The 18908-nt window shown below is 37.7% G+C and overlaps 3 protein-coding genes across 4 annotated transcripts in view; 2 read left to right on the forward strand and 1 right to left on the reverse strand.

The window, feature by feature from the left end:
- Positions 1 to 3: 3 nt before the first annotated feature.
- On the reverse strand, positions 4 to 7909 carry LOC102200054 (protein starmaker). Of its 2 annotated transcripts, XM_005723341.1 has the most exons (14): positions 7763 to 7909; positions 7482 to 7538; positions 6258 to 6384; positions 4924 to 5013; positions 4647 to 4834; positions 4511 to 4553; positions 4311 to 4422; positions 4062 to 4194; positions 3459 to 3523; positions 2666 to 2862; positions 2448 to 2583; positions 1439 to 1477; positions 1323 to 1350; positions 4 to 1246 (listed from the first exon to the last, which is right to left on the reverse strand). In XM_005723341.1, the coding sequence occupies exons 1-14, from the start codon at positions 7812 to 7814 to the stop codon at positions 1119 to 1121; spliced, it is 1395 nt and encodes a 464-aa protein (XP_005723398.1). In that variant the 5' UTR covers positions 7815 to 7909; the 3' UTR covers positions 4 to 1118. The 2 variants fall into 2 exon arrangements, with proteins under 2 accessions (XP_005723398.1, XP_005723399.1); XM_005723342.1 differs by lacking the exons at positions 6258 to 6384; positions 7763 to 7909 and having other exon boundaries at positions 7482 to 7532.
- Positions 7910 to 8727: 818 nt separating this feature from the next.
- On the forward strand, positions 8728 to 13082 carry tmem169b (transmembrane protein 169b). Its single transcript, XM_005723343.2, has 3 exons — positions 8728 to 8868; positions 9391 to 9828; positions 10602 to 13082. Exons 2-3 carry the CDS (start codon positions 9555 to 9557, stop codon positions 11228 to 11230), a joined length of 903 nt encoding a protein of 300 aa, XP_005723400.1. The 5' UTR covers positions 8728 to 8868; positions 9391 to 9554; the 3' UTR covers positions 11231 to 13082.
- A 1238-nt stretch (positions 13083 to 14320) lies between these two features.
- LOC102200791 (X-ray repair complementing defective repair in Chinese hamster cells 5) overlaps positions 14321 to 18908 on the forward strand; it is a 12959-nt gene continuing 8371 nt past the window's right edge. The window contains exons 1-7 of the mRNA XM_005723344.1: positions 14321 to 14573; positions 14909 to 15022; positions 15108 to 15291; positions 16183 to 16231; positions 16325 to 16447; positions 16691 to 16870; positions 17691 to 17805. Of these exons, the coding sequence (XP_005723401.1) occupies positions 14559 to 14573; positions 14909 to 15022; positions 15108 to 15291; positions 16183 to 16231; positions 16325 to 16447; positions 16691 to 16870; positions 17691 to 17805 (780 nt within the window). The 5' untranslated portion in view covers positions 14321 to 14558. The remainder of the gene's footprint in view (positions 14574 to 14908; positions 15023 to 15107; positions 15292 to 16182; positions 16232 to 16324; positions 16448 to 16690; positions 16871 to 17690; positions 17806 to 18908) is intronic.

Here is an 18908-nt window from a genome sequence, read left to right on the forward strand (position 1 = left end):
TCATCACATATCATATGTAACCTTTCTTTACAAGCTTGGGCTTTCAATTTGACTGCCTGACTTCTTGTTTTCACGTAAAGATATTTCAATGCTTTCCATCAAAATGCAGAACTCCCTTGCTCTGCCCTCTGACATATCGGTTAACCTGATGGATTCAGAGGTTTTGTGTGCTCCTTCATGCACTAAAGTTGCTTTTATTTGCTCAGAGAAGTTCTGGTCATGATCCAATTTGTGCCCAGACTTTTTTGTTTGTGCTTAGGGGGCATACTGTATGGGCACAATAGGTGGCGGGACCTTTACTCCATGCCCATCTCTTAAACTTGAATGACCATGAATATACTTTCTAAATGCCAGCACTGATCTCACCTGTGTACCAGTATTTTTTTGACAAGGAATTCAGCACAAATGTTTTCTTATTGTGCCAAAATCCAAGGGAGGCTTTGTATATTTAAACCACTGCTCAACAGACAGTCATAAGTGCCACTGAACAAAACATTTTATAGATTAACTACTGACTGTGCCATGAAACAAGACTGTATGCAAGGTGTTATAAATGCTTTCTCTCCAAAATCATGAGTGAATGAGCCAGAAATCATATGATAAAGGAATCTTTTTAACAGTTTTATTACAGAGTTTTATTAATATTTTATTAGCTATAAATAAGAGCTACTAAATGTTTATTGAGATACTCTTATATAATCTTATTTAACACATGAAATGTCTGAATGTGACCTGAAATGGCCAGTTAAGTGTCTTCGTTTGTTTTTTTTAATACTGTTCGACTGAAAACTGCTTCTGCCTTTTAAACCGAACAGCAAACAACAAAATATGAACACACACCTGTAAACAAACAAACAAAAAACTATTTCACATGAACAATGAAATCTGTAAAGGAATATGAACTTACGTGTGTATTATTGTCTCTATATCTGTCTTAAATAAAATTCTATTGAACTCTATTAGAAATCAGTTAATTGTTGTTTGAATTTTCACTTTAGGTTAAACCTGCAAATTAATAATGACTGCTCAACAGAGCAAAAAATGTGTTGCTATTTCAGCTCCCGCTAATGTCACAACATAAGATGGAAGAAATTAACTTGAAAACACTTTTACAGCTCTTAGAAATTGAATGAAAATGGAAAATCATTTCCACTATTTTCTTTTTTAGCTGATTGAGGGCTCTTGGTGGCAAAAGCAAACTGGAAGTCCTCGCATGTCTCTGGTTGGTCAAACAGGAATTGAGGGCCTGCGAAATCATATACAGCACACATCAGTGGTCCAAAACGACACACCACACAAACACATTGTGGTTTGATACTTACTGCTTGAAGATTTAGATTCAGCGGTTTTCTAGAAATGGTTAATCATAGTTTAGTATGTTTGTTCCAAAACCGAGACGACATGAAGTAGAGTAGGCTTTCAGTGAAAAAAACATTACCTTCTCAGTGAACAAAGATCCAGTGAAACCGAAAAAGTCCTGCAAAGAAACCTGGAGGTAATTCCAAAAGCAGGAAAATACTGTTTTCTGTCTTAATTGTTTGTTGAAGGCAACTGGACATTTTGGGGGATTTTTTGGTTCATGAGAAAGTTTCAAGCCTTATCCAAGAGGAATCTGACATATTTAGCCTCCCGGAGTTGGTCCTGAGAGTTGCTGGCCCATCCTGTCATGAGGGCTGTTAAAGGTCACAGAAGCAATGGTGTGAATTCTCTGCAAAACACTGGCCCTCCCACACGGGTCACACTGTGAGTGGCGGTTGAAACCAGAGTTAATAATAGTTTTGTACTTTATAATCAGTTTTCATTGTTTTTTCATTTTGACTATTTGTTTTTAGTTAAGTTTAGGTTCAGTTATTTTCCAGAGTTTTGTTTCAGTATAGTTTTTACTGTATGGTTGTAATTTACTTTTTATTAGACTCGATGCTAGTTTTAGTCTTTTTAATTATTATTGTATAAGGAGGCCATATGTTAGAAGCAATATTTAGGAAAACACATCCAACAATGCCCCATCAGGAAAGCTATAGTAACATTTTTACCAAAGTAACAGATACCAAAAACTAAGGATATTTCATTATTTTCCTTATTTATTCCTGTTTTTTTTAAAATCTTGTTTTATTTTATTTTCCAAGTTCACAAAATTGTTTACGTTAGTTTTAATTTTTTTTTTTTTTAGGTTTATTTTAGTTACCACTGTTGCTTGTGCTGTACCAGTGTACCGGCACATGTGATGTGACAATAAAAGTGAAAACACCAGTAAAGTTATCTCAAGACTGCATTTTAAGTAGAAAGTTTAAGATTTTAGAACTAACGCAGCCTCTTGGATGGGAAATAAAACATCGTCATGAGCCAAAAAAGACGTCCAGTTTCCCTAAACTCAAGCATGTAAGACACCATGAGCTGTATGCCTAAAAACCTACACAGTGATTTCTGTGAGATCATTTATTCCTCACCTCCTCCTGTGATGAGCCCACATCAAATCCAAATCCAGGAAAGCCTGGTGTGTTGGGATCAGAGTTCAGAGAGAACAAGAAAGCTGGAGATTTGGTCTCAGAGCTCCCTTGATCTTTGGAGCTGGCTGGGCTAAAGCTACAGCGAACACACGAAAACCAGTTGTCAGGACTTGAGTGAGTGTAATTCAAAGCATCAGACCACTCATCCAAAGTCTTACTTAAATGAGAATGTCGGGGTTGAAGACGCAATTGTAATTTTTGACTGAGGATCAGTCTCCTGAGATGGAGGCTGAGAAGAAGTAGCGAGTTCCTCATCGTCCTTGTCGTGTGGTGGCTGCTCTTCATGTGTAGCTGCTCCCTTCTCCATATCACCCTCAAAAATCTCCTCTGCATAGAAAACTGTGGGCAGCTTCTCCTGTCGAGGGGGTCAAAGCATTTCCAACAGTTCGGATGGATACTTGTAAAAGTGGGTTTTCCATTGTGGCAATACTGTTCTGTGGAGTGCCTCGAGCAACTTGATATTTTCCTAGAAACATACACAGCTTCTAAACTTCTCTGATACAGTAGAATAGATTATTAAAAGTCTTAAAAATTGTATTTCATTGATAAAAATGTCAAAATCATACTTTGCAGGTCTGGACTACATTTCCCACAAAACAGCACATTTCGGTCTGTTGCTAGGTTACCTCGTAACCCCTACAACCCCAGCTTTTCAAGTAGGTTTCTGACAAACAGTGGTAATTTCTAATCCTGTGCTGGGTTTCTATATGATAAGCAGTGCGGCTTCTAGTAAAGGCATACAAAACTGTGGAATGCCTTTACTAGAAGCCGCAACTACCTATTTATAACACACACTGCTGTGGAGACAGCAAGGTAAACTAGGACAGCAAGAAGAAATAACAAGAAAAAAGAAAAAGTTATACATTCAACACATTTGGCAAATTTGTTTGATTAACTGGTTCAGGTGTATTAGCAGAAATTGCAAGTATAGTAAACTAAAGATCAGAAAACCTGGTGTTCTTGTGAAGTCTCCTCTTCCTGCTCCTCAATGTGCATGTCCTCTGGCTGATTCTGGTCTGAAGAAGCAAATATTCTGTTCACGTGGTTTGATTAACATGATCATTCAAACTAAACTCGTGGCACCAGAGAGGCGCACCACAAAGCCAGATTAACAGGTTATGTCGAGCTTCAGCTTTCAGTATCACATAAGTTACCAAGGTCATCTTAATCTTGCTAGATGATGAGGATGACTGTTTGGGATTCAATTTTAAAAAATACATTTGTAAAAATGTGTAGGTAATTGCACAGACTTCCCTGTAATTATAAAACAGGATGGTTTTATTTACAGAATATGTCATTTGTTGTTTTTAAAAAAATAAAATTTCTCAATGGTGAATAGTGAGATTTTGTCTCTGGTTTAAAAAAGAAAGCTTGTGATTGCCCTTTTCCTATCTTTAGTCCTTTCTATCTTTACTTTACATATTTCTTTATCATCCAAAGACATACACTGAAATAGACAGCAATCAATCAATCTATATTATGAGTAAGAAGAGTCAAATAATGTCCCCTTTTAATGTGAGTGACCCCAAATACACCCTTCAGTATATGACTCACCACAAAACTGTTGACTGGACCACAGCTCCTTACTTCCTTCCTCTGGGGAAGTACTACAGGTGGGTAAATCCTGGATGTTTTCCTCATGGATCTCTTCAGCATTTACCTCTTCATCAGATGTTTTATGACCACTCTGTAACAAATGCTCAGATTTATCAAAGTGTGAAGTTATAACTGGAACAGCTTTAACTGCCTTTCATGATTGCTTGCCAGTGTTTAGATGCATTTAATAAAATACTAAATCTGTACCGTTGTCTGATTGAGATGCAGAGAGGAGATGTCAATGGAAGGCTCTCTGTCCCTGGCTGTCTGATGATCAAATCCATTCTCTTGTTCTGTTACAGGCTGCAAGCCAAAAGCACTAGAAACAAAAAATGGGCTCGGTCAGTCAGAAATGACCATTCCTGTAAGCTATGTGATTATTCTTTGTGAGTGATTCACTAAAATACCTATCTGGCAGTTTCTCGGTGGAAAATGAAGTAACTACTGGACCTGTTCGGACAAAAATTTAAGGGACTGTATACCAAGCTGTAAAAATTTTCAGCTCTAACAGAGCAAAGCTCAAAGATACGAAAGGTTTATCACCAATAAGATGGTCCAGCTCCTTCTGCTTCATTGTTATTTGTTCATCCCAAGCTTTGATCCTACATTCAATTTCCTCTTTTTCAGCCTTCAGCACGAGGAGCTTTTCAGCAAGAGGGTTTTGTAAATAATATTCTTTATGCTCCTGGAAAATCTTTCTGTAGCTTGCAATCCTTTCTTGAAAGACCTCCCTGTTTAGGTATAAATAAAGAACATTTAACATGTCTGTTTCCAACACACAAAAGTATTAATCACAAACAAGGCTGCTAAATGAACCCACGTGTCATGGTTGTAGTTGGCTTTTCTTTTCTCCAGTTCTGCTTTCAACGTCTGCTCATATTGAAGAAGCAGGCCGTTAGTCGCCTTCATCCTAAATTTATATAAAAGACAAGCAGGTACTCTGTAGGTTATTTACTTTTACTCTGTCACTTGCTACATATTAATTAAGTAAAAGACTTTTTTAGAACTTACAAAAGAACTAACAAAAAATGAAGCTGTTCCCAATCACAGGGTTTCTAGGGGATAGTGCACGATGGATCAAAATTTGATGGGAGTGTCCTTTGTTCATTACTTCACCAGTTTTGACAACAACACAGGCTGAAATGGAGCCTCAAACCATCATCCAGCCTTAACCATGTGTTATAGCTGGCTGTAGACACTTGACTGACCTCCTCTGTACATACTGACGACAATTTAAACTAATGGGATTGATCACTACATAAGACCTTGTTCCCCGATTTTCAGTCCAGTCCCGTGTAATTTGGCATACCTCAGCCTGGCATACCACTTCTTAGGAATGGCTTCTTGACAATCATCCTTCCAGTGAGACAAATTTTGTTTGGTTTCAGTGAACAGTAGAGATCTATCTCTCAGGTCCTGTGTCAAGTCTTTACTGGACTTTTTTTTTCTCTATTTCTCAAGGATAGGACTTTGAGATCCTGTTCATCTTTAGCTTTTTAATGTTTCCATCACTTCTTCTATCCTCCACTTGTCCTATTTTCTATTATTTCTTTTTAAGAACCATCCTGCGATATACCAAGTTTTCAGCTAAGCTCTTTGGGAATCATTGTTGGTGCAAAATGCTATTTCATTTCTATCAAACTGAGTTATCTTTGGCATTTTTTTGTAGAATCAACTCAAGAAATGGGAGTAAATTATATGTTTTTAGGGCAGGGTGCTAATTACAAAGTGCCTAAAAATACAGTTTAAAATGACTTCCTTGCTACGTTATCTGTTATGTGCAGACAAAATACTGGTTCATTCCTTGATTTAGATGCATTTTTATGCTTGAATGATTCACAGGTCAGTGTTAAGTGGCAGTGTTAATAAAGATACAAACAACAACAACAAAAAAAACATTGGTCATGAACAAGGACTAGATTGAAAATGAGTGAAAAAGCATCCAAATGTCCAAAGAAAAACTTTAAAAGACCTCCAGAAAGCCTGGAGAAATAATACTCAAGACCACTGTAAAAATCACAAGAAAGTCTGGCTCCTTGGAGCGAAATATAAAGAAATGAGAGATGGCTCAACACTTTTGCACAATCTTCCTGCGCCGTAATCTATCATGGTTTGGCACATTTATTTCCTGTTTAATTTTACAAAATGCTGTACCTTTTTGCATTTGCTTTATTACGTGTTACAGTGCTCTGTTTCACACTGATTTCCTCTTCAAGTTGCTCAATATTTCTGTTGATTGCTTCAATGTAAGACTTCTTCTCAGCAATGTTGGCTCTGGAAACTGTTGCCAAACACATTAACACAGCACACAATAATCTTATATTAAAAGATAAAGTTCATGATACAGGATTCCCCAACATTGTGCTTCTGTTAATAGCTGATAAGGAAATTCAAAAGGACACTATCACTTTAAAATCTAATCCCTTAAGGCTAGTCAGGTGGTTGGAAGTGTACTCAATGGATAGCCTGATCAATCAGTACTAAAGCAGGGATCTTTAAACAATAGTGGGCTAAATGGACCTTATACAAGGGAATGAATGAGCAATGTTTTTAAATGACTCAAGACAAGGTGACCAGATATTAAAAAGAGGATACTGCCACTTAGTATCATAAAATGCTAGAGACTGGACCCACAGGCAAGCATAACAAAAAAAAACCTTTAGTCATTGATCCAAAAAACAGAAACAGAGAAAAAAACATAAACAAAACAAGAAAAACTAAATAGAAATGGGCTTGTGAAACAAAAGGTAGACAAACAGACAAGGTGATAATTGACGTGGCAAGTCTATACATATACACAAAGGAGTAGATTGAGTACAGGAGAAAGTGATCAAATAAGGAAATCTAATGACAGACAGTTAGAAATGAGGGAAGAGAACAAAAGCAGGAAATAAAAACACACCTACATATGAGAAAACCACCCTTCAACGTAATGCGAGAAGTCAGCAAAAGGACAAGTGACTAACAACTACTGAGACATTAAGTATACAGTTGTTGGACAAAGATACAGTTTTGTTGATTTTGGTCCTTCACCTTACCACTTGTGAATTTTAAATAAAACAATCAAAATGTGATTAAAGTACAGAGTTTTAGCTTTAATGATGTATTGATTACTTAATTTTGTGTAGTACAGAGGAGAAACTACAAACATTTTGGTGTTGTACAACAAAATATAGACCCAATATAACATGCAGACAGAAACAGGGAGGACACATCAAGGTGGCCAAGAGGGGCTCTGTGACTTAAACTGACAAAAAAAAAAAAGCTTAATGGTGTTTAATATCTAATAACAAAAGACACAAAGGCCTGTCTTTAGCCCAGTTTATCATTACCTTTCTTAAGCCACTGTTTTACACCAACATTAGCATCAACACATACCTTTAATCTGTTGGTTATTTTCATTCTTCTTTTGAGATAGCTCCCGAGTTTGAAGAGCTATAAAAAAGTACAAATAACACTTATCTTTCATAATAATAACAAAAACAACAATAGTATAAATAAACCTCTAAAACCTTTTTAATATTGTTTAAATTGTCATGTTGTCTAGCTAGCTTCCTGGCTTGTGACTGACATTTAGCCATACAGCTAATAAGCTAATGCTAATCCAAGATAACATAACTGATGTAATAAACTGTAATAAACTGAATAAGTGAATTTACCGAGGTGAAAGAGGAGCTGGTCAATATTATCAAATGAATCCTGGTCATTCATTTTTATACTTTGAGGCTAATATTATCACATCAACTGATCCCGTTCTTTAGAGCTATTGATGCTAAAGCTAAAGGCTAGGAACTGAGACTTCTTCAGGAAATGACATTGTTTTAATGTTATTTTTAATTAGTTCAATTAGAAGTAAAGGAATCAAAATTCATATTATTTCTACTGACTTTTTTTAAAGGCTACCATATTATTGAACGTTTTTATTAAGAAAAACTTAAAATTCCTAATTCATTTATTTAAATTCATTTTATGTAATTTTAATATGTTATTATTAATAATAATTTTATGTTGGTATTGTATGAAAATTTTAAATGATAAATGATTTTCTGTAAAAACAGTAGGAATTCATCGCTATTACAGCCTACTCATTTCATATATTTAATCAGTGTGTTGTTTACTATTGTCTACTAGCCACAAAAAGCTATTTTGAGCTTCTTTTTTTTTTATATTTTTGACCTTATATACTCAATTTCCATTTATTTGCTCATATTTTAATAAGTTTAGGATTTTCCACAAATAGCACTCCTGTCCCAAAGTAATGCTGCAATCAGTTTTTAGCGACTTAAGTGACTTATATCCTTCACTTATACCACTCAAAAGTCTTACTGATATTAAAATTGCGTTAAAAAAAAAAGAGTGATCTGGCCAATTGGAAATTGCAACAAGAATAACATAATACTTCTTTAATGATATTTTAAAAGGCCAAAAAGGACTGGATTCATTAGACTGTAGGAAAAATGTGGGAAAAACATCATAGTCTAATATAATATAATTATATTAGACTACGATGGTTTTCCCACATCATCATTTTTTCCTTGTTCACATGACAGCCGTGAGGATCACGGATGGTGGGGATTGGTGTGCGGCAGAGGTTGGAGGGGCGGGACTAGTGCTATTCTGGAAATCGCTTTACGTAGCGCATCTGTATGGACACAAACACAGCGCTGAAATTTGCGGGCTCTGCTCCTGTGTGTCAGGCAGATTCAGTAATTTATTCTCACACGGTGCAAGTTAATCTACACGGAGCTCGTCCAGCAGATTGAAGGTAAGATGAAGCCGCAGTGGAAATGTTGTGGTTAGAGCACATTCACTGGCTGCAGACAAAAGAGCGGACATGGGTGGGATTTAAATGGGAGGGGATCAGCTGTATGAAGGGCTTCATTGTCGCTTTCACCCCCTCTTCTGAAAAACATGCATTGTTTTGGACCAACTGTACATTTCCTTCTTTAAATTCCTTATTTTTCCCCCCCTATCATGTGTCTGGACGTGATTATATTAGCCTGAGCTTCAGCCTATATTGCTGCGCTGTCATGCAAAGAGACCCCCTCCCCCCCTTTGAACAATTGTGTCATGCTTTGTTTGTGATATCCTATTTGTTTCCTGTTCATGCCATACCATGAGATGCCATGAAATCAATGATAATATGACATTTGACATCAGCACATAAAGCAAAAATAGGCTACTGTGCAGAATCTGGGCCAGGATCAGTGGGCACAGGCTTACACACTGAGCTTAAAAACATGTTTTTCCTAATGACGCTCTCTGTGTGTGTGTCTGTGTGTGCTAGTGTGTATGTTTTTATGACTTTGCAATCAGCTAGTCATCAGAGTAAAGGCTTAATGCAATGGTTGGAGATTTGTATGCTGCTTAGAATTTCACTATTCATTTCCACACATAACACATCCAAACAGTAGCCTCAGAGTAAGAGTTGGATTGGATGAATGAGAGAACATGGCACAGGTAGAGGAGCCTCAGACTGAGGGGGAAGGCAGCCCCCAGATGGTCTCCTTAAGGTCTGACGTGTCAGGGAGCCATGCGGATGATGGGGAAGTAGGACCCTCCATGAGGAGGAAGAGGAAGAAGAAGAAAGATCCACGTCCTGAGTCCTTCATTGTTTATCGGTCTGAAATGGAGAGGGCACCAGGAGAGGACCAAGGAGGAGACGAAGGAGCAGAGAGGAGCACTGAGGAGGGAACTAAATTCCTCTGCACACCCACAGGCGAAGGTGAAAAAGCTGTCTCACACTGTTAAACTCATGAACCCAACATGTCAGATGTTAGTACTGTAGGACAGGATTTGTGCACAAAATAGACTTCAGTGTTACAGCAACCATTATTCCAAAAAAGCTGGGATGCTGTATAAAGTATAGATAAGAACAAAATACAGGGATTTGAAAATCTCATAAACCCATATTTTATTCACAATACAACACAGAAAACATACCCAGAAAAAATAAAGTGATTTTGAATTTGATGGCAGCAGCACATCTGAAAAAAGTTGGGACAGGGCCATGTTTACCACTGTGTACTGTAGCATCTTCTTTTCTTTCAACAACAATCCTTGCTTCTACTATGAAGCCTGCTGTAATGGATGCAACTCTTTAGTGTTGTCTCACTGAGATATGTGATGCCTTTGCTAAAATGTTGCTGTAAAACCCGTGTCTATCTTTCAGCATTGCTGGAGCCTTTCCAGATGTGCCAACTGCCAATTCCACAAGCATTAATAGAACCCCATCAGAGATGCTTTTGAACTGCACGCTGATTTTGAGACAGATGATCTCTCTCCTCTGTAGTCCGGAGCATTCAGTGCCCATGTTTTCCAAAAAGAATTTGAATTTTCAGTTTATTGCTCCAGATTCAAAATGTGGGTTAATGAGATTTGCAAATGATTGTGTTCTGTTATTATGTTTTTACACACTACACAGGCTTTTTTACAGTTACGTTTGGGCTTGCCTGTGTGTCGCTTGCTTAACTTCCATGTCATATCCTGTATGAACAGGCTGGAGTCTTCCTCCAGACAGCCGCTACGTGACCCTGACTGGCACTATTACGCGTGGAAAGAAGAAGGGTCAGGTGGTGGACATACACGTCACTTTGACAGAGAAGGAAATCAGGGAACTCGCCAAGTCGAGGGAGCGTCTTGATGCAGCATGCGAAGCGAGCGAAGGCTCCAAGCGCACCTGTAGCTTAGGTGCGTGTCAGGGACCCCATGTGGTCCTGTGGAGCATCTCGTGCGCACCTGTGGTTTTCATCCTCTCGTTCATCACTTCCTTCTACTACGGCACCCTCACCTGGTACAATGTCTTCCTGGTGTACAATGAGGAGCGGACGTTCTGGCACAAGATAACAATATGCCCCTTTCTTATCATCTTCTACCCCATGCTCATCATGCCTTTGGCGCTGTCACTGGCTCTGTACTCTGCTGTGGTGCAGGTGTCCTGGGCCTTCAGTGAGTGGTGGCAGGCGGTGCGCGACCTGGAGAAAGGCTTCTGTGGCTGGGCCTGTGGGAAATTGGGGCTTGAAGACTGTTCGCCATACAGCATAGTGGAGTTGCTTGACTCTGACACTGTTTCTGGCACTCTACAGAGCAAGGCACCCAGTGAACTTGCCCAAACGTCATCAGTGTGAAGTAGTGGGCACTGGGCTCAAGGAGCATATTGCTAATGTGGTCAAAGTTGGGAATTATTTGAATAATTTGAGTGTCAAAATGAGCACCACTACTATCTATGTTTTTGCTAATGAAGGGTTTGAGACTTTCCTGAAAGCCACAGGAGTAAGAAAATTATCTTTTGATTAGAATTTCTTTTCTAAAACTATTTCAAAATGTCTCTTTTGTTAATAATCACACAGTAAGCACTGCCTGAACTCTCCTTTGGTGCTGAACTGCTATCACCTAGCATTATTGGAGTTGAAGCACTGGAGTAATTATTATGGGACTTTTCTTTTTGATTACAGGTTTATTACAGCCTTCACAGATCACTAAATAGCCACCAATAATTATGGAACAGCACTCCCACTCAAAGACCTTTTCAAACATATGAACCTTGGTTTTCACAGCTAAGGCGTGGACACTGATATGCACACACTCCTGAGAGTTTACATCAACTTTCACTTCATCTGTAAATATCTGCATTAAGTATATATGATCACTGTGCTGTTCAATGCCATCAAAAATACCTTCAAAGGCAACACTGTTGTCTTTGTGAAGTAATCATAATCACTTTGAAGGTGGATTTAGAGTGAGGCTGGCATAAAAAAATGGGCAAAGGGGGTGACCGTCCCCTGGCAGTGGTGTGGGTTTACTTTGTGTGAGTTGCTGATTTTAGTGGAAATATACACCAAAGAGCACCAGTGTGAAAATCTGTCCTTTTAAGGGGCAGCGTGACCATAAAAAACAGATTCATTGTCATAAAATTGGACTTTTCCTCCTCTGCCTATAGCATGCAACCCCACAGCCATCAGTCACTACAGAATGCATGAATCTTTTGTTTTGAGCAACATATACACCGTATGGGCAAAAGTATTGGGTCATACCACTTGAGTCTTTGAATTCCAGCACCTAGCAATGCAATCTGCCTTCACAAATAATTGTGAATGAGTTGTTGTAAAGAGCTTGCTGAATTTGAGGTGTGGTGATATAATAGGAAGCCATCATTGCAAGAGGACAATTTGTGAAATTTCGGCCCTCCTAGATATTCCACAATCAACTGTAAGTATCAATGCAAAATGAAAGCTTTTAGGAACCACTGCCACAGCCAGGTCACATATGGGTCACCAAGTGCTGAAGCGCATATTGCAGAGGTCCAGACCTCCCCTGGCTTCAATACAGAAGCACAAAAACTGTGTGTCTGGAGCTTTGTGGCATGGGTTTTCATGGCTGAGCGGCTACTGTAGGTGTAGGTGGTCCAGTACTTCGTCCTTTAATAGTGTATGTTGTTTAGTGTTTAAAAGACATGCATTTATTTTCTTTAAAAGCCTGGACTTTAGATGAGCCATTTTCCGTACATTTCTTTGGGATTTTTTTGTTGTAGGTTAATACACATTTGGATGAAGGAAAATGTTGGCTAAGTGATGTTTTTGTTGGTGACAACAATTCCAGTAAAAGACAACTAAAAGTTTTATTTTTATGTGTATAACTGAACAATAATTATCTCATAGCACTGAAGACCTCCAAGGAGTCTCTTTAGCTTAATCCACTGCTGATTATTTATTTGCAAGGGATTTTTAAAAATTAAAAGTCATGATATGATCCTTACATCACACTCTGGGGTAAGAAGAATTCAGGCCTGTGAGTTTTTGTTGGTTTCTGGACTCTGTACATAGTCAAGGTATCTAAACAATGCATGGAGATTGAAAGGAAAGGAGACCAATACCTCTTTTCTTATTGAGGGTTAATTAAGCAGTTACAAAGCCATAGTGAGAACAAGCTGACAGATTGTTCTTTTTTTGTTCATGTTTTCATACGTTGAACAGCATTAAAACAAGTGTTTGTGTTGTCTTCACAGTTTTAAATCGCACACACACAAAAAAGCTGAAGTTGAAGAATTCCTGTTACATTTCCATGCTCACATATTTTACATATTACTTCAATTTGCTTTCTATATTTAAGCCTAGAAGATGTTCTAGCTAGGTGTTTTTATACTTCAGCACTTTGAGATATATGTACTGTAAACAGCTATCAAAAAAAAACTGATTGAAATTCAAGCAAGACTGGATTAAAACATCCAGATGGTCTAAATGTTTGTTGACTCAAATGTTTATGGATATGACTGGCTGGGTTAAGTGATGCAGTTTTACATGTTGTGAATCTATATGATGCAAACATTTACACAAGTGAAATAAAGTGTTGTGTTATTACATCTCAACTACAGACTAATATTTCTGTATCATTAAAACCAGCGAGTCACTCTAATCAGCAGACAAAGACAAGAGTCAGCATGTAAACCCTGCATGGTGCACAGCAATGCAGATGGCTCTCTGGGGGCGAGGGGGGCTTTAAATTGAGATTATTGGCACCCCAGTGTTATCCTGCAATACTCACTGAACAAAATCTAAAATCCTTATGCAGCAACCATTCCAAATACAATAAGTTCATGAGAAATACAGTCAGATTAACATTTGCTAATTTGTTCTGCTGTGGCCACTTTTTAAATGTCTGATTTGTTACATTTATGGACTAAGTTTATTTAGGTTCTAGTTGGGCTGTTAAAATACACAAGCTCTGTGTTAATGCATATATTAAAAAGACACATCTCCATGTTTAGCGATTTAAGTCTAAAGGCACAAACCTGTGAGTCATGGCTGAACATAGCTCCTGGATGATCGAAGATAATAAAATTATGTATTTAATAACCTTTCTGAGCATACAGGGCTGGTTTGAGGGAACATTAAAAGGAGGGTTTGATTTCAATATCTTGATGTAGGGAAGTCAGGCTTATTATTTCACAAAAACTATTATAATTGCAAATGAAAAATCTAAGTAACGTTAGTAAATAAAACACAAAACAATCAATTTAGGGATGACAAGGTTAAAATTTGCGCAGATTTTGTATTTTAAAATAATAATAATTTTATTTTAATACTTATGTTGTTATATTATTTTGTATTTTCAGTGATTAGTTAGAATTATTATTTGTATGAATTAAGTATTTCTGAAATCTTGACCACAGCTCGGAAATGTTTGCATATTGTAGGCGCGCGGTTAGCCGGAGAGCGTTTGACCTACATTTCATTTTAGCTTTTATCGGACCGCCTCTTCAGTCTTACTACCACAAAAGTGGTCTTGACATAACATTGTAATTTAAGGTGAACAACAATCAATAATAAATTCATAAGGTCTACGGAAGAAGTCTCATCGTAAATAGAAACTTAGTTTCGGTTCCTAGTTCATTGTTTCTTTCCGGATCCATAACAAAGTGACACAGTCTTTGCTTTGGTGGAGGGAAAAGAAGAAAAAATGGCAGGCTCAAAAGTAAGTTGTTTTATCTTTAATTGTTAAAGAGATAAGTCACGGACATATACATGCTTGTTAGATACTATTCACGATATTAAATGTGCAGCTTTTATTCGTTAGGAACATTTTGTTTTTATGTTTCTTTGAACTTTTGAGACGTTTAGCGTCAGCGGCGTGTTGAGACATGTCCAGCCTGAAATGGTCACGCTCCTCATTCAGTGCATACAAGGCTCGCATACTCGTTTTTATCTTATCTGCATGAGAAAGCACGACCTTAACACAGCATTTGAGAAGTAATTTTGTGTTTTTGGCACCTCTAAGTGTCGTAAATTAAATAAGTATGTCCTCTGCAGACAGCTGTGGTGCTGTGCATGGATGTGGGGCTTACCATGTCCAACTCTGCACCCGGGGAAGAGTCTTCCTTTGAACTTGCCAAAAAAGTCATCCAGAAGTTTGTCCAGCGCCAGGTACAACTGCACATTTATAAAACAAAGCACCCTAATGAGGCTGATTTTAGCACCCTCCCAACATGCTTTCCCCCTCCTCTGTCAGGTTTTTTCAGAGACGAAGATTGAGCTGGCTTTGGTCCTGTTTGGCACAGACTCCACAGACAACCCTCTGAGCCAGGATGGCCAGTACCAGAACATCAGAGTACATCGACACCTTATGATCCCTGATTGTGAACTACTGATAGAGATTGAAAATCAGGTCCAACCAGAGAGTCAGCAGGGTGACTGTATCCTTTCTCCCGAACACGTTTCATTAATACCATGTAGAAACCTAACTCTGCAGGCAGAGCACTGTACTAAAAGTCTTGAATTGCCCATCATTTCATTATATTTTCCTTTAAAAAAAAACTCTCAGATTTAGCCATTCTTATATTTTGCTTGTTCTTATGGTATTGAAGCTTGCACACAAGAATTTCACTCGCATGTACTGTACCAGTGTACCTCCACATGTGATGTGACAATAAAAGTGATTTGATTTGATTTAAAATAAGTGCCGAGATTTATCGAAAATTTGAAGCTTGAAAGTCAATATTTGGTATGACCACCTTTATGCTTTATCACAGCTTTAACTCTTATGGGCAGCTTTCTTGTAATTTCTTTCAGGAATTGTTCTCCAGGCTTCTTGAAGGACTATCAAAGCGCTTCTTAGAATGTGGGCCTTTATCCATGTTTGAATGTTTCACAGGTCAGTGTTAAGTAGCCATACAAACAATCCCCCCCAAATAAGATTCTTCTTAACATGTCCAAATAAAATCTGTGACAGACCTTCAGAAATCCTGGAGAACTATAACCCAAGCCCAGTCTTAAAAAATACAATAAAGTCTGGCTGCCTGGAATGAAAATATAAAGAAATGAAGGAGTATTGCACAGTACTGTACATGATTTTACAGTTATCCAGTCCTCCTCCTTTTTTTTTTATTCAATGGGAACATGGATAACTTTGATTAGAACTTGGATCCTGTCTTTATTTTTCTTTTAGTGTTTTTTATGAACACTAATATATATGGCACTAGTGAGATGAAGACTGACCCTTTATTGAAGTCTGTGGGATAAGATTTTTGTGCAAATTGATAAAGTGCTTACATTTTCTCTGAGCCTCCTTAACTGCTCTGTAACAGGGCTGGATGCCCTTGTAGTTTGCATGGATCTTCTTCATACTGAAACAAAGTAAGAAACTCTCTTGTATTTCATAAATAATTCATGCACTTCACTGAAAAATAAAACCTGTATTCAGTACACTTTTAATGGTACCTTTCTAAGGGGGAAAAAGTATGATTGTCTCAACATTGCCCTGCTGACTGACCTCAACACCCAGACCAACGAAGAAAGCCTGGAGGTTATCATCAAGAACCTCACTCAGTCTGGCATCACTGTGCAGTTCTTGTAAGGTTCAAACATAAACATTCACAATGTTTTATTACTTTATATGATACTTAAGATGGTGAAAATATTAATATTTCTATGTGATAATCAATATTTTGATGATAACTGGTAAAAATGCAGAGTGCAGGAGAGGCTTATCAAACTGAATTGTAAAGCTGATTGAAGCAGATTTCATGATATTTGGTTACTTTTATCAATCTTTTAGTTTTTTTCTTGATGTAACTGTAATCTTTGGATGTCCAGTTTGCCTTTCCCTGTGGAAGAGGATAAGGAGGGTCAAGGGGATTCAGAGAGAAGAGATCCCGGTCACCAGGGGACAGGCAAAGGTCTGTCCAGGGAGCAGAAGAAAAACAAGGAATTGGTGAAAGAGATGATGCTGAGCCTGGATGTGGAGGACGGCCTGGATGAAATTCACACCTTCAGGTTAGTGGACTTCCTGTTACACTTTTGTTCTCTGGAATGGATTAATGTTCTTTGTAAATTAGGATGAACTTGATTTTTGGTGTCTTAGATTACTTGTTTTTGCCAGGTGAGTGTGCACACAGAGTAATGAGGAGCTTGCTAATCAGACTGTAAGGGAGGGGAAAGTAGAAAAAATTGCATCTATAAGATGGAGAGAAAATGTTATCATACTGTATCAATTAAGAGGATCTCTGTGAAGGGGGTGCAGGAAGTAACCAAAGTCTTGTGAATGCTTTTTTTAAAAGCAGTTATCAAGATTTTTGGAAACCTCTCCAAAAATTAACATTTTTCTAAAAATAAAGTGGAAAAACAACATTACCTTCAACATTTAGTATCTCCACCTGCGAAAAGCGCTTTCAGTTTCAGTGCGAGAAATATCAAATTAAACATTTTTGTTCTTGCCGTATGTGATCATTTACAAACATTCAGCCAGTTCTTGCCCAATACTTAAAAAATTGCCCTCTCATTCCCATTTTCCTGCAATGTATCATGTAGTGGAAGTCTTTTAAAAAAAATACATTCTAGAGATGGCGCCCTTAATTGAATCATTTTTGGTACCAAGCATCGCGAAATACTTTCAGTATTGAGTCACCAATGTCTGCTCTGTTTCTAATGTTGGGAAAAGGAACATTCCTTCCTTAGATTTTCAGAGTGTTGTTTATCTTTGAGAACCAGGATAGAATCTGTGATTTATTTCACTGGACTTGAACTCAGGCAAACAGTGGAAGTGTTTTTAATTTATGATCAAGTTTATCTCCTTCCATGTGTTTTAATCTTGTAGGAATGCGATCGAGGAGCTGTGCATGTTCAAGCGGGTGGAGAGGCGACCCGTGGCCTGGCCCTGTCAGCTGACCATAGGCAGCTCTCTCTCCATCCGAATCGTTGGCTACAAAGCAGTAAGTTAACTGTTTGTTTTAAACTTTTTTTTTAAAGCATGTCTAGGGCTATCTCCAAGTTACACATCAGATAGGTTGATGTAAGCCAGCTTTTAGTTGTAGATCCTAATGTGGGGTCTTTTTGAGCACTCTGGTGTTAGCCATGCTTTTACCATCAGGACGTTGGAGCTATGGAACACCAGGACTGCCATAATGAATTAATTAAATAAACCATTAAATAATTAATTAAATGTGGCAATAATTAATTAAAATTGTAAGTAATTAATTAAAATGGGAAATAATTAATTAAAAAAATATTTTTGACACATTTAATTAATTAATTATTTCATATTTTAATTAATCATTGCCACATTTAAATAATTATTTAATGGTGTATTTAATTAATTCATTTAGGCACTATTGACTCCTTCAGTTCTCACCATTAAATAATTTACCTGTCAACCTCACCCATCAAACCCTGGGGGCGGAGTTAACGCTGATTGAGTCAAAAGCATTGCTTTGGCTTTCGGAGATGTCTGCCCAGCCCAGTCTCAAGGCAGAGCGTGGGACCCGCTCGCCTTGCAAGCAATCGAGCTGTTATTACTGCCGACAAAGCGCAGCTGCCATAACCCCCGCTGTACACTGACTTCATTTACGGAGGTTATATTTATCTGTTTTTTATTTCCTGATGTTCGTATGTGTCATACCTGTTTCAGTCGCCAGTTCTGAATTATAACTAACATTAAAAACATGTTTAAGGAGGAGAGAGAGCAAATAAATCCGATTAACATCTGATCTTTGGGTTTTTGTGTAATAATCAGCGTGACCTGTGTATAAACGCATAAACTTTATTAAAAGAAATAATGTTGGTGTTTCCGTCATGTAGTAACTGCCCTGTACACCACGGAGCGAGGTTAGCATATCCACAATATCTTCAGCTCTCTGAGTTAACCAGAGTTTAAGCATCAAACTAATCTAACGGTCATCTAGGAATAATTCACGGGTCATATCAATATGATTTTACAATATGATTATTGCCAACTATTCCAGAGACGTGAAAATCTACAGTATAAAGAACACAAAAATATAGCAGTTTAATGCAACACTGTAACAGAGATGAACGC

Source organism: Pundamilia nyererei, unplaced genomic scaffold (genome assembly GCF_000239375.1).
Source record: "Pundamilia nyererei isolate P.nyererei 1_Seehausen unplaced genomic scaffold, PunNye1.0 scaffold00009, whole genome shotgun sequence".
NCBI lineage: Eukaryota > Metazoa > Chordata > Actinopteri > Cichliformes > Cichlidae > Pundamilia > Pundamilia nyererei.

Bases quoted from the DNA above. Each gene is read 5' to 3' on its own strand.
- LOC102200054 (XM_005723341.1), bottom strand. From the start codon at position 7,814: ATGAATGACCAGGATTCATTTGATAATATTGACCAGCTCCTCTTTCAC. The intron at 4,195-4,310 runs GTACAGATTTAG...CATTTGTTACAG, and splicing joins TGCATCTCAATCAGACAACG to AGTGGTCATAAAACATCTGA. The intron at 1,478-2,447 runs GTGAGGAATAAA...GTTTCTTTGCAG, and splicing joins TGGGCTCATCACAGGAGGAG to GACTTTTTCGGTTTCACTGG.
- tmem169b (XM_005723343.2), top strand. From the start codon at position 9,555: ATGGCACAGGTAGAGGAGCCTCAGACTGAGGGGGAAGGCAGCCCCCAG. The intron at 9,829-10,601 runs GTGAAAAAGCTG...CTGTATGAACAG, and splicing joins CTGCACACCCACAGGCGAAG to GCTGGAGTCTTCCTCCAGAC.